The following is a 15,023-nucleotide window of genomic DNA, read 5'->3' on the forward strand; positions in this document are numbered from 1 at the left end:
AACCCATGCCTTCCTTTCTCCATCTCTGTGCTATTTTCTGTGTCCTAAACTGCTGTTTCTTCCATCTTTTCCACAGGGGGAAGATGGCCTTCCAGTTCAAGGCTGCTGGAATAAGGTAATCTTGGAAATGTTGCTGTGCTGAGTTGGCAGTGCCATGGCTCCTGCTAATGTTTTTCCATGAATCTGGCTAAGGGCAGAAGAGGTGTGGATGCATGGATGGGATTTCCAGGACTGTATCCCAGAAAAGTGGCAACCAAAACTCCACCTTATTTGTGTATCACAGTTCAGCTCTGTGGACTACAAAGGAGAGAGCTGTATCTGTGGCCTTTGGGCTGCCTGGCCCCAAAGTGCTCTAATGCTTGCACAAAGATGAGATTTCCACCCGGGTTCAGGTGCCCCCCGCACTCCCCGGTGTCTGGCCCACCTTCAGTGCCCACTGTGGCACTCCCAAGTGCTCAAGCCACAGTGGGAGGATGAGGGTGGAGGCAGAGTCAGCCTGGGATGAATCCCCCACCCTTGCTTTGCCACCTGGAGAGGCAGAAAAGGTCCCTGCTGAGATCCATCACCATTGCTTTTCCTCCTGGAGAGCCCAGAGCCAGCTTCCCTAACAGTTTCCATCCCCCCATGGCGTGGTCCTTGCCCCTGTGGGCTGTCACTAACACTTGTTTATGTTTTCTTTTGCAGTGATGATTCTAACCCTGGACTGACCTGTGTGTGTTACTGTACATAGAATATTTATTTTTATACGGTGTTCTTCTCTGAAATGCCAAAAGTTAAGCATTTTTACAAATTATCAAAAAGTGACATATTTTTTTTGTACAGAAAATACTAGATCTCCCTTTTTCCCCATTTGTCAGTTCTCTATATGATTCTATGTCTGCATTATGCTTATTTTGTCATGGAGTACAGCTGTAATATTTACATGGTATTTGTGCACACATGATGAATATAGGAGCTTAATAAATTATTGCATTAAAAGTGCCCAAAGGAACTGCCCTGTATAGATTTAAAGGTCATTTTCATTTTTCAAGCTGGATCATTCAAGAATATTTCAAAATATTATGTATTTTTTATTAAAGTGAAATATTAACACTTCTGTTGTGATGAATTAAAGTGTTGCTGAAAAACCTCATAGTAGTCCCTGTGCACTGGGAATGTAGGGACACCATAATCTATAATTATCCCCCCATGAACTGGAATAACCCTCATGAAAACGAGCCCTGGTTAGCAAGAAATTCTAATCCCTTTCTAAATTGCAGGCCTTCAAGCAGCTTAATTAAAGCCTTATTTAAAATTAAGCATAACGCAGCATACCTTGATACCCTAGCAAATGTGTGTTTGTGAAATCAATCCACGTGGCTTTTAAAAATGTTTACCGAAAGTGGCATGCGAATTTGCAGAGTGTATAATTATAATTTGCATATGCACATCTTAATTATCCTTCCTGACCTACCTTTGTTGATGTCTCAAGTCTAAACTACCTAGAGAGGAAAACACTACCAGGCTAAAGTGAACATAACAGCGTGCTTTGCTTAGAAAATGAGGGGGAAAGTGGAAGGCTAAATCTATTCTCTAAGAGATGTCTACTTGTCTTGGCCCTTCACACAGTGGGCAAAGGCAGTGGGCAAAGCAGGAGCCTCAGTGGGGAGCTGCCAGTATTTAATGGTCCCAAAGGAGAAACAGGAGTGCTGATTTATTAGTGAGACTGATCCACTGAGGTCCTGCTCTTTGCCACCACAACAGGAATTTGGCTCCTCCTGGCTACAGCTGTGCCAGTGGAAGGGGTCACCACCGTGATTCTTCCTGTACTCAACTATTCATCTGTTCACAAACTATTAATTGGTTATTTTTCCAGATGATTCCATGCAGCCTCTTAGCACCAGCATCATAAAGTGACAGAGAAGGGACGTAGTTCCCTCGTACACAGTCCTGCTGGGGACTGCCCAAGGAACCCAGCCCAGGCTCTGACTGCTGTAATCCATCTGTCACCTCACACTTTCAGAAATTTATTGAATTTCATCTACAACCAGTGAGGTTTCCACTGTCCTGTGTCCTTTCCCTCCCTGCCCTGCAGGCTGTTCCGACTCCAGTGCTCTCACAGTTAGGAAACTCCTTGTGACTCTTTCAACCTAAACTAATTGATGGTATTTACAACCATTTGTTCTCATGCCAACATTGTCCTTGGGATGAAACATTTTTACGTGTGATGTTTTCATGAGATGCTTGGCGTACTGGAGCGGAAACAGAAAGAAAATGAACCACAGAGCACTGAGGGATTCTCGCTGGTTTTCTCAGTAATAGATGTTGTTAATAAAAGCCTCAGCTCCCTGTTAAAAGGCTTTGCAGCTGTGAAGCTGAGCTAATTGGAACAGCTAATGTTCCAATTGTGTTTCAATTGCACACCTGTTAAAGCAGTTACTTTAAGTTACCAAAGCCAGGTGTACTCCTGCTTTGGGTTTGGAAGGTTGTAGTAGCAGTAATATGTTCTGCTCTGATCTCGAAGCATTCAGCTTCAAGGTAGGATGTCTGAATGCTTCAGTCCCTTCTAAAAATCCTGGCTATTCTTAATCCTTAAAATCACAGAGATCCCATGGAGAACCTGCCAATGCTTACCGTTCCCTTTGGTCTGTGTAGCATGGTTTCTGTGTAGCTGGTCTTTATGATTGCTCCGCATGGGATTGCTGTTGGTTGTTTTTATCTGATCCAAGAGCAAAGCAAGTGCATCTCTGTTACCTCGTCCTGACACAGCTCCTGAAAGGTTAAGGACTCTCAAGGTGATGCTGTACCTGTTTTGTTTCTTGGGCTGTTTTCTGATTGCTGTATTTGTCAGAAAGCTCTTGCCTGAGGTGTAAGGGACCTTGAAGTGAAATTGCCAGAACTCTCAAAAATACCTAACTTGGGTCAGCAAAGACTTACTGGGAAAACGTGTAGGGTACCCACTCATTTAAAGGTTGGGAAAATGGTGACAAATGTTCCCTGTGGCTGTGGCAGATTATAGCCTGGGATTGGAATTGAAGTACCAGATAACCATTTTGGATTGCTGTTCTACAGCCCCAATACTGATACAATCTCATCAGCTGCTGGGGATAGACGAGAGGGCTCAAATCAGTGATACCACACTGAGCTGCTGCTCTTCCCAAACCTAAAGCATGTCAGAAGAAACCCAAGCGTGGCAGCTGGGTTTGTACCACCCTGAGTGTGGCAATTTAGTTTCAGGCTCTGTCCCTACTAAAACCTGTAACCAGGCTGCTGTTGCTGTGGATTCCTGTCAGTTCTGCCTGTCTGTTTTCATGTGAAACCTTTTATCTGCCACTTCAAGGGTCAAACTCCTTGGCTGATAGCCAGAAAGTGAGTCTGAGGGTGGAGAAGCTTGGGAAATGGCAGCAGAGTGAAAGGAGAAGGAAGACCTTCCTGAAGATTTGCTGGAGATGTTTTGCAAGTTCCCTCCCTGGAGCTTGGGAAGAGTTCCTCAGCAGTGCACCAGGAATGTGTGCCCAGATGCTGGGGCTGCGGGAGCTCGGCGTGCCAGCGCTTTCTGCTTTGCTTTCTGTTTTCTCCCAGAGGCCAGTGGCAGGGTTGAGAATGGCACCATTTATATTCTTTTTCTTCGGTCATTTTAATTTCATTCTACTATTGTGGTCAGACTCTTCAGATGAAGAATTAAGCTCATTTTCCAGCAGCAGCTACATAAATGAGTGCAAGACACAATATTTCTGGGAGGGGATCCTTTGATCCAAGAAAGAAACCCTTCTTGAACATTTCTCTTTAGAAGAGCAGAGAAACCCCCGTATTCAGTTCAGGGTGCTGCTCAGAGAGGATGTGATAACACTTTTTGCTACCATTTCTGGTTACCAGGTGACAAACTTCCACCTGTATCATTGATGATTCCATCTTGAACCTTTTCATCACAAACTTTCTTCTCCTGTTTAATTATAAGAAAATGACATTGCTTTGTTTGGGTTTTTTTAAAACCATACTGGATTCTGAAGGCATGAAATATGTTGTCAGAAGAGGAAAATGTGGAGTGTGGAAAAAGTCTGGTTTCACTGACTAGTTCCTTTGCTTCCTTGTGCTTTGGTCTCCACTGCACCCTCTGGATGTACTTTGTCTGGAGCCCTCCAGAAATGGTTTCTGCTGGCCCATTAAGATCCTTTTGTGGGTACATCTCCACAGATGTACATCCAGGTAGAAAAGAAGGATCACAAAGGTTCAATTCCACCGTTACATGTTTTAATATGTTCACTAAAGGGAAATAAAGATTGGGCAAAGTGCTGAGGGCTTCAGAGGACGTTTCCCAGCTGCCTGAAGGGCAGAATATACAATACTGGATACTTCCTGCCAGCTGCCATGCAAACCTGGCATCCTTTACTCCGCCCCCACTGCTGAAGGTTAACATGGAAGCTCAAGTGTCTTCCAGCTCTTGCAATTTATTTAAAAAAAACAACCCAACTTAAAATAAGTACCTATCTTTTGAACCTGACAAAACATCTCTACTTCCCTGAGTGCATTGGGAATCCCGTTTGCCCAAGTAGTAAACCACATATTTAATTTTAAGGGAGTGACTCCCGCTGGCCTAAATGATGTCATTTGCATATTGAAACACTTGGGTGAGGCAGGGCCATTGCTATTAGAGCTAATGAATGACATCTCAATCATTAGACAGATCCAAGCCCTAAGCAATTCGCATTACAATGGGGAGAAAGTGCTGATTTCAAGCTCAAAGGGATGCTATTAACCCAGGGTAATCCCAGATTCAAACACTGTTTGTCAGCACAAGTGGAATCATTCTGATCTTCTGATAAGGACACACGTACCTGACACCCATCTCCCCTCTCCAATGCACAGGAAGCCTACTGTTAAAATAAGTCCAGGTTTGCAAAGATTGGGGGAAAAGTCCTACTTTCAGGTTCATCTGAAGAACAGATTTTTTTCTTGAGGTTTCTAACAGATGTGTTCAGGAAATAGAGTAGCGGAGGGAGGAATTGTTTCACTTGGAAACCAGGTGGAAAGATTAATTTATTTGTATTTTTTTTTTAATTTTTACTTTTTTGGGGTGGGCAGAGGGAGAACCTGACCAGAACTGCAGGCGGTAGGTGTGCATTTTTCCTTCTTTTTTTAATGAAAACCATTGTATATAGTTTGATAATGTTACTTTTACTTTTTGTTAATGATTTTGGGGGGCAATTTGTTTGCTCTATTCTGTTGTGTTTTCTTTTAGGTATATTTTTAATGGGCTTTTGGAATTCGTGCGTGAAAGTTCCTCACCCAAAATGTCCTAAGGACATTCCTGTTGTGTTTTTTTCTCCCCAAGTTCAGTAGTGAAAAGGTGCTTTGTGTCGGCAAACCTGTTTTTAGTGGGGATAAACATATCCCCAAAGGCCACACCTAGGGACCAGGCGCCAGTGACCTCTCCCAGACAAAAAACGCTCCCTCCACAACTCTTCATTTACATTTACAAAGTTCGAAAGGGCTACGTTAGGGACCAGCCGACTGGAAATGGTCTCTTCCCACCTCAGGTGGTCTGTTTGAAAGCCGTGAAGTCTGGCAAGAGTCGCTGTGTCCTCTTCAGCAGCGTTCTACAGCCTGAAATCACAGGCTTGGCTAGAAAGAGCTGAAAATTAATTTAGAAAGACGTTTATTTGAAGATGGCAAGTTCTTGCAGGGTACCTGCTCAAGTATTACTGTCTGTTGCTATTGTTTTCCCTCCTCTGGATCCAGCAGCACACTCGGGTTCAAGCTTAGCTTTAGGCTGTGCTTCACCCTGAGCCTTTGTGCAAATGCTTTGCTGGATAAAGGTCTCCCCTTCTTTTACACTTTGGTTCTTTTTCTTCTCTTCCCCTCTTTTTGTCCCTATTTCCTCCGGCTGTCTTTGATCCAGACAAAATAATTGCTTTCTTTTCTGCATTTTCAGAAAATCTTTGTTGGTTACTTTTTGATCATTTTCCACTCACTGTTAATATCTACCCTTCCTTCCATCCTTCCTCCCTCCTTGTAAGCCTTCTTTGGTTAACATTTTGGTCTGACAACATCGTGACAAAACATGAATTAAGATTGTAGATGTTTGTGATTTATTTTAGAGTTGACTGTAAAGCTTTTACTGTTTAAAAGGCAGCAAGGGCAGTGTAGTTTTGTAGCTTTCTTACGATTTTGCTTGTTCTTTTTTTAAACGGAGTTAGAATATTGCAGATTTTTTTTCCAAGAAAAACCTGCTAAGCTTTTTTTTTTTTTTTCCTGCAAAACATGAGTTTGTTGAACTGCTGTTTCAAAGCTCAGTAAGTTAGATATTAATGGCAGGTACGAGAGGACTGAATGTGGAGCTTGTGGAGTGCAACTTACACTATTGCTTTCCGTGGTATGCTGTTTGTCAGTCTCTTGTCTCCGGTGGGGGTTTGCTGGGAGTGTGAAATTCCATTTTGTGATAATTCCATTGTTTTTTTCACAGTCAGGTTTCAAAATGTTGCTTCAGTAAATCGTTCCTTTTGCTCTCCTGCAAAGATTTGCTTTTACCCTGATGTTGCACCCTACCAGCAGTGCCACAGACCGAGCAGATTCACCCTTTTTGAGCCTTCCACAGAAAGAATGTTAGCTCCTTAAATTCCACAGCCTTTTCTGGGTGATGTCAGTGAAAAGGAGAGGGAGGCAGCAGGACAGTGCAGGCCACCATAAACAGACTCTTCTCTGAGTCTGGTCCCTCAGCATTCATTCATGACCTGCCCCATTCCTACTCCCTTTGCTCTGTTATTCCTTGTTCTCACTCATGTTACATTTAAAGAAGGGAAAACTGAGGCAAAGCATTCGTTGTGTTCACCCCCACCCCAAAAGGGCTGAGATTATCCCCCTGATGCAGGAGGAACAGCCTGACCCCACACCATTCTCATGGCTTTAGGGATGCAGAATGAACTCCATCCGGATGCTGAGCAGGCAGCAATGGGCACACTTTCATCCCCAGGGGGTGCAGTGAGTGGCTGTGGGGAGGGGTTTCTCCCCATGCTCCGGCTTGGAGGTGGCTGGGCTGTCCCTCATCCAGCTGGCTTAGCTCCTCCAAAAAGTCACATTGATCCCCTGTCGGCCTTCAGAGTCCTCAGAGCAACAGGAAACACACTGGATGGCCTTTCCCACACCTGGAATGCTCCTGTCATTGGCACTGCTCCAGTTTCTCATCTTTGTGTCACTTGGACACCAAATTCTTTGGTCCTGGGACACCTTCTGTCCAAGATCTGCTCGTCAGCCAACACCAGACAAACACTAATGACCTGCAGGAGAATGATTTCTGAAGCAACTCTGTGTCCTTACATATCTGGTTTCCTTGTATTTTACAAGAGAAGTTTTTTTTTCCCCTTTGATGGCATTGGATGTAGAATATTTATTGTAGCTGTAGTAAAGTGATGAATTGTGAGTAGACCTTGACAGGGCATTGTTTCTGTGTTTCTCTTATAGACACTGATCAATTGATTGAGATGTTTAAATCTGAATACATTTTTTACATTTTTTTTCTCTTCACATTGAGCTTTTCAGCCTGTATATTGAATATCCAATGTAATTTGGCATTGATTCATGTATGTGCTGTGTTTACTTTTGTGTTACCAGTAATTTTTACTGTCATTGTGCTGTTTCTAAGACATTATTTCAACTCCTTTTGACATAGTTTAGCTACTTGGAATTTTTTGGACTTTCACAAAGTTCCTCACTAAATAATTGCTAGAATGAAGAGAACAAAGGGCTGCTCTTTCCCACAGGCTTTTCAACCTCAGTAGGAGCTTCTTCAGCCAAAATGAGCATTTGACTTTTGTTTTTTGCTTTTTTCTTGATAATACAATAGTGGTGATTTGTTTGGTTTTTAATCCTGGGAATTCTGAATTCCATGTTGACCATTCCTAGCATTATTTTACAAAAGCAGAGACAGCTGTGCCATAAGGAGTGATGCTGATCGTAACAGAACTAAAATATTGTAATTATTTGGTGTTTCTTTATAAATATTTTTTTTTCACTATTAAGTTTTTAAGCAAATCTTTTTTCAGTGTGATATAAGATTAAAAAGACACTAAAGGACTAAATACTCAACATATACAAGGAAAGGGATTCAGGTAAATTATTTCCATCTGTAGGACTGAAAAATAGCTTAGGAATTTTTATGTCAGAACAAAAGCTGAGTTTAAGTTACACATTTCCTGAGTCCATTAATTAATCCAGTGACTTCAATGAAACCATCACTGTCCTGGAAACCAGAGATACACTTAAAGAACCCCCTGAATCCACTCCTCAGTAGTAAATAAAGCTGGGTTTTGTAGAAGTAAAGTGTTGCTTAAATACAGTACCTTCAAAGCATTTCTGTCTTCTTGTAAAAATAGGAATTTTATGTTTAATCACCAAGTACCTATTTATCAGATAAAGAAGCCAGTGCTGATATTATCAGAGCTGCTGGTTTATATTGTGATAAAAACTGCTATGCAGAGCTGTATATTATAATTTTAAATGCCTTACCTTAGTAAAGTCTTGACATTAATTATCTACATTAGGAGAACAAATATGTGAGAATTTAGGAGGAAGTTTTATTTGGGGAATGGGTTTTTGGATAACTAAAAGTGGGCTAAAAAACCAGGCAGGAGGTTATGAAAAATATCTCTGGCTGGGAGGATGGCTGTAATGGTAAACATGACATTATATTTAAAGTGTCATCCCAATATTTTCCAAGAGGAGTCTGATGAATTCCTTGTGCCTTGTGTTGAAGCTTTACTCCTTTGTGTCAATGTTTTAGTGAGGTTTCTACTTTAATTTATAAATTAAATACATACATAGATACCTATTCCAGTACAGTCTGTTTTTGTTCCCTACGATGTACATACTTTCTTCTCCTTTTATAAAAGTGCCTGTTTACCTACACATAGTTTGTGTCTTTTGTAAATGACACCACATGCAAATCATAGCCCATAAATTCACTTAGAGGTGAATTCACTTCCCCTTTGTGGGTGGGTTTTAGGTTCCCAGGCTGAGGCAACCACGCCATCTGCTGTTTGCCAGGCAGGCCCGGGAACTGTGGAACTGGTGGGAAATGGTAACGGTTTAGGAGAGAAACCTCGATGGATTTAGGACAGAAACATCAAAAAGACTGTTATCACTATAGAATTAGATGTCTGGAGAGAGCTCAGAGTCCTACCCTAGTGCTTTTGCTAAGGGAAAGGCAGCAACATCTGCAGAGCACTGGACACTGTGGAATCTGCAAGGGAGAAAGCCAGCCTGAAACCTCCCATGGCACCAACAGCAGCTTGCTCTTACAACAGGAATTAATCAACCAGAAGTCACAAACACACACTAATTGTGGAACTGAGAGAACAAGGGCAAAGAGGGGAGAGACAGACTCTCTCTATTACGCCCATGCTAAAATTATTGTAATTACCAGCTTTGTGTGTTGTCTTTCCTTGAAACTGAGAGGAACAATGGGAAAGTGTCCATCCATCTCTCCCTTCCCTCAGCTTAGGGGTACAGCCCTTTCCCTCCCCTCTCCTGTGTGCCCGGGTGTGTTTCTGTGTGAGCCCAATCACCAGTGCAGTGGAGGTTCCTTGGAATGAAAGTGATGTGATGAAAAAAGCAAAGGTGTGCTTCACTCCTGACCTCTGGGTACAGACAGTGAGCTTGGAGTGTGAGGCAAAATCCTCGAGGATCTGGTTGTTTAACAATGACAGAAGCATAAAGTTATATAAGAAAACAAACATGTTTTGATGATCCAGCTTGGAATGGAGTATGTGTTTGAAACTTTGGCTTTTATCATTCCTTAAGGCTTCAAGTTCACTCTTGCTTATAAACTGATGGTTCCCTGGAAGACTAGTGAAATCTTGCACTTGCACAATAAATAAATAAATGTTCTGGAGGTTTGCTCTGTCCTGCCTCAGACAAACGTGAGACCCAAAGTTTGTCTTGTTTCAAAGCATTTTCATTTATTCATAGGACACTGTTGAGATTTTTTTTTTTCCTTTAGGGCTCTGCAGTTAGCAGGAAAAAATAGCTAGTGAGGTGAATTTTCTTGTTTTAAATTAAACTCAGGAACAATTATGAAAGCAGACAAACAAGCAATGCTGTGCTGTCCTTACCTGTGAGGCTGCTCTGAAAAGAAGTTGCAGCTTATTGGTCCCAGTTAGGCAGACAATGTTCTTGTCTGTGTCACGAGAGGTGAAAGGAAATGTGTGTCACTCCTCCAAACTACACCAGGGGGTGTAAAAGCAAAGGGACAGACATCCTTATTAGCACAGGAATAATCAATCAGATCTAAGATTCCTCTGCAACACGGTGAGAAGTGGGAAGTGTGATCTCAGCACAGATCTGTGGAGGGATCTGGAGCTGAGTGACTCGGTGATCAAACAGTCCAATGACACATTGCTGCATCTTTGCTCCTCTGACAAACAAATACAGTTCTGCAAATGCCAAACCCAAATCACTGCAGCAGGAGTCCCCAGACAAAGAATGCATCACTTTCTGCACCAAAAGCTGACTATAGTAAATGCACAAACATTGTTGCAAGTTGTTTTCTTTAGGAAATTCACAGGGATAGAGGATTTTCTGCCTCTTAGCTTGGCAGTGCTTGGTTATCACACTGATCGTGGCCAAAATCACTCACAAATGTATCATTTTATCCATCCAGCCTTCCTCAAACTCAGAAACTGAAATAGGTATTTTAGCAGTTAATGTAAAAATTGCAGTCCTGGGGAGGCTCAGAGCACCAGACCCAGAGCATCAGTACTTTCTTAAGTCACCACTCAAGTTTCCTTAGCTGGAAGTCCTGATCTGTTCTAATTCTTTGGAGAAGCCATTCTATACTTGTGATTCCCCCAATTTTCCCTATCCCTTTCTGGCCATTCTTTCTGAGTTGTGGAGAGGGATCCTACAATGTATTCCTCAGCTGAAAACAATGTTATTTTCTGGGATTTGTTACCTTATTTTTTATTTCTTTTCATTCTGAAAGATATATTTGTAAATCTCCATTAGAAAAAAAAAAAGAGTAATGTTGATTGTGATTAAACATTCAATTAGTATTTAATTTTATGACTTAGGAATAATTAAGACAATGATGTCTGCAGTAAGCATAGCTGCATTTAAGGATAAGTAACGAGGATTAAAACCTCCTTTTAAAGGATGAAAGGACATCTTTGATATTTTGTTAAGCTAATAAGCTACATTTAACTTTTAGAATCAGTTGTTGCTTGGGGAGGAAAGACCTTTCCCCTTGCTTACACACTATAGCTAACCTGTGACTGCAGCCAATCAGCCTGTTAAACAACATGTCACACACAAAGACTTTAAATTCTGAAGTACATGGGATGGTCTAATTTAAGAAAGTACTGTTAAGGGGGAGTTCTCCACAAAGTTAGGATGTAGCTTTTCTGGCTTCTTTAGCCCACTATACCCAATCTACTGGCGTAACAAGCATATAAGCAATATGAAAGGTGGAGGAAGGGTTAAAGTGGCTAAAAAATGAGAAAAAAAAAAGTTAATTACAGAAATATAGATTAGTTACAGAACTCAGTTGTTACAGCTGTTCTCTATGACTGTAAGTACAGATACACATCCACTTTGATTGTATTTTGTTAACCTGATGTCAGGGCAATGCTTACCCTGATTTGATCAAGTTCCCTGGATTATACACACACATAGAATAGAGCTTTTGGAGTACTCGGTATTCCTGTCCTGCCAGGATGGCCCTGAACGCCTGCCAGCCCTAGCAAAGCCCTGTCTCTGGGTTCTGGAGCTATGAAATATTCATTGCAATGTTGGAGATGGAACAGCTTCTGCCCCAAAATGAGAGTGCCATAAACAGGCTGTTTCCCCCGCAGCTGGGGAGTGAGGCAGGCAGCAGGCTAGAAATGATCAGATAGATGTGTTGTTTATTTTGACAAAGTACCAGATTGTATTTGCGCTCGAAAGGCAACAGGCAGATGGTCCTTGCACAACCTAGAGAGGGCAGGCCCCGCTCCTGCTGTGTGGGAAAAGCTCTGCTTGACTCCAGCATGGCACAAATGAGAGTTAGTAACAGTTCTTCCTCGAACAACTCCACCTAAATGGCTGGAACTTACAGGTACTGTGACCAGAAATCTCTTATCTGCTCTAAAATGCAGCTGGTTCCAAGGGTACCATCACTGCAGAACAAGTCACACCCGGTAAATGTCCCAGTGTTGCCTTGCTCTGATCTGCTGTACTCAAAAATTCTTTATTGTGTCACAACGTGATTCTGAATCTTCCAGAAATATTTGAAGCGACATAAAATATCCACGTAATGCTGTTAATATTTAGGTTAAGGATAGGCTGTATCCACTGGAGAAATAAAGAGTGAAATATGAGTTTATGGTGAGACTATTAAAAATCACAACAGCAGGAAAATTGGTATTAAAATTCAGACATCTACAACTGACTTGAGAAGCGTTACACTGTGAAAATCTTCGATGTCCTCTCTCACACTTCTCCAGCACTCCTGTTTCCTTCAGGAGAATGTTGTTTATTAACAGAAAAATGTTGTTATAAACAGAGCGACTTCTCCTAACGTTGAAAGTTTGCCTCACAAGAAGACTTTTTTTTTCTCCTTGAAAGACCTCCCACATGCTCGTGTTCTTATCACACAGCAACCACTTGATGTTAAACTCTAACAAACTGGGAATGTTTTAAAAACCTTGGGTTGCTTATTTTGCCTCATCTCAAATTATTTTTAATTACAAAGCCACGTACGGCACGCATGATTGTCAGGGTTATTGGATGCAGTTATTTGTATCTGGCAATAGAAAAATGTAAACGCTTTTATTCCTTTTCACATGGGTTTTACATTGTCATTAATTTTTATGCTTAGTGCTTGAAAATCTTCCTGAGCTTCCTCCTACCCTCCTAGTATGGTTCAATACACTGACAAGCCTATAGGTATCTTCTTCCTTTGACAAATTCCAACTCTCAGTGGGCAAGATCTAGGTAAGGCTTCCTCTTACACATAAAATAAGTCAGACTCATGCACATGAATTTTTTCTCCTATGGTCTCAAAGCATCTTGACCTTGTTTTCAAAAAGAAGTGGGGAAGAGAACAGACTCCCAAAGAATTAATCCACAGCAATGCACTGAGGCTCTTACTCAATGCTTGAAAAGAGAAAAGGTATCTTTATTTCCATTTTAACAACAGTCAAAATACAGCTGTGTAAAGTGAACTGCTTTACCCAAGGTCACACAGCAGCCCAGGAAAACGCAGGTCCTGAACTCATGCCCTCTTTCTTCATGAGATGGTGCGATCCACAATTAACATAACCTGGGGAAATATTCCATTGCTTTTTTACCCACCAAATCCAATTCTATGCAGATACAAAATCACTTACTGTGGCAGAGCCAAAAGCCAAACTCAAGTGAATCTTTTATGATTTTTTTACAGTGGCAAAGAGAATGCTGAATGCATGAATGGTTCTTTCTCTCTCTGTTGTTCCCAGACACCCTCCTAAAGTAACACTGCAAGCAAGCAGGAGTGGTCTGTGTTAATGGTGTATCAGTGCATTACAGTAGCACCCAAATGTCCTTATAGCGAAATCAGTGCAACAATGCAAAGTATTTGTATAGGAATGATGATAGAAACCCAGTTTGATGTAAAAATATACCTGAGATGAGTTAAAGAGGTGTAGCCCTGTACTCTCCTGTTTGCACCAGCCTCTGCTCACGGATTTGGCGCTGCCAAGACTCATAACACAATCGCTTATTGCGTCTCTTGGAGCTCGAGCTCTTGAACCTGTGCGACTGCAGGGAAGGAAAGAAAAACCCTCAGCTTCCATTCAGAAGGGAAGTTTGCAGCCCTCATGGACGAGTTGGAAAGCCTTCCAGCGCCCAAAACGCTCCAACGCGAGACAACACAAAGAGCTGCCGGCACTCTTTGTTACGGCCGTTCCAAGCCGACTTGGGGATGCTGGAGTATTTGGGTTAGAGGCACCATAGCGAGGCACGCAGGCCACCCTAGCAAAGGGACAGAGGGATGGGTGGCTCTCCCTTTAACAAAAACCAGGCGCTCCTTGAGCTTTAGCCCAATCTGGGATTGCCTCGAAACCTCTCCATCTCCGAACTCCTCCACCCTGGAAAAGGATGGGAAGGCTTTCTGCCTTTATGCTCCCGGCTACCGCAAGTCCACTGGGACTAGGGTCGGGGGGGCCCTTTCTTTGCTGGGCGGGGTGGGGGTTCCTGCCCCCACTGCAGCCCTGGGGCCCGGGCGAGGAGGGCGGCAGCCAAGAGAGGGGGGTTGTAGCGGGCCCGGGCTGCAGTGACTCCTCCTAGAGGCGGTATGTGCGGAGCGGGAGGAAACCCCTGCCGCCCCCCTCACCAGCAGCCGCCATCGCCATTGAAACATACAATACGGGGAGAGCGGCTGAGGCGGAGCGAGGGCGGGGGGAGCCGAAAAGGGAAAGTGGGGAGGAAAGGGGAGGGGGGGAAAGGAGAGGAGGAAAAGAGGGGGAGGAAAAAGAGGAAGGGAAGACAAGAAGGAGGAGGCGGCGGCAGCGGCGGCGGGCGCCGGCAGGTGAGGGGAGCGGCGCGGGGGCTCCGGGGGCCGCGGCGAGGCCCTGCTCCTCTCCTTCCCTCTCTCCCCGGCCGTACGACCCACCTCCTCCTCCTCATCCTCCTCTTCCTCCTCCTCTTCCCGGCGCCGCTGCCGTTCTCCGGGAGGGCCTGGCCATGGCCGAGGCCGTGAGGGGAAAGGGCGTGAGGGGGACGGGTGAGGGGCGGCCATAAAGGGGGGGGGGGGGCGCGAGGCGGTATCGGCGGCGCGCGCGGGGCCGGCCCCGGCTAAGGTGTCTATGGGGGGGGCTGGGGGTGGGGGGGGCGGTTCTTCCTCGCTCGCTGCCTCCGCTCGGTCCCCGCAGCGCTTCCCGTTCCGGGGCTGCGCGGCCGCCGCCACAGCCGCCCCTGGGCGGGCAGCGGGCAAAGCCTCGGCGGCAGCGGCGCTCGCGGAGTGGGGGGGGGTGTGAGGGGGGAGCGTTTGCGCGGGAAAGCCGGCGGCCACACCCCCACACGCACGCACTCCACTG

General features: G+C 43.9%; 2 protein-coding genes and 1 long non-coding RNA gene across 56 annotated transcripts in view; all 3 read left to right on the forward strand.

Annotated features, from left to right (window-relative positions):
- The window catches only part of COL13A1 (collagen type XIII alpha 1 chain), a 104,826-nt gene extending 103,734 nt beyond the window's left edge, over positions 1–1,092 (forward strand). For all 50 annotated transcript variants that reach the window (XM_086900198.1, XM_086900193.1, XM_086900212.1 and 47 more), the window contains 2 exons: positions 77–115; positions 685–1,092. In XM_086900198.1, the coding sequence (XP_086756324.1) occupies positions 77–115; positions 685–687 (42 nt within the window). In that variant the 3' untranslated portion in view covers positions 688–1,092. The remainder of the gene's footprint in view (positions 1–76; positions 116–684) is intronic.
- A 1,309-nt stretch (positions 1,093–2,401) lies between these two features.
- On the forward strand, positions 2,402–8,880 carry LOC111931489 (uncharacterized). Its single transcript, XR_002865564.2, has 2 exons — positions 2,402–2,517; positions 3,320–8,880. It is a non-coding gene; the product is annotated as an uncharacterized LOC111931489 (long non-coding RNA).
- Positions 8,881–14,025: 5,145 nt separating this feature from the next.
- The window catches only part of MACROH2A2 (macroH2A.2 histone), a 29,778-nt gene continuing 28,780 nt past the window's right edge, over positions 14,026–15,023 (forward strand). For 3 of the 5 annotated variants that reach the window (XR_015290001.1, XR_015290021.1, XR_015290015.1), the window contains exon 1: positions 14,279–14,515. The gene's annotated coding sequence lies outside the window, so the exon portion shown is untranslated. Of the gene's footprint in view, positions 14,516–15,023 lie in introns of all 5 variants that reach the window. The other 2 variants (XM_086900241.1, XM_086900243.1) reach the window with 2 other exon arrangements.

The sequence above is a fragment of the Cyanistes caeruleus genome, chromosome 8, assembly GCF_971803275.1.
Source record: "Cyanistes caeruleus chromosome 8, bCyaCae1.hap1.1, whole genome shotgun sequence".
Taxonomy (NCBI): Eukaryota; Metazoa; Chordata; class Aves; order Passeriformes; family Paridae; genus Cyanistes; species Cyanistes caeruleus.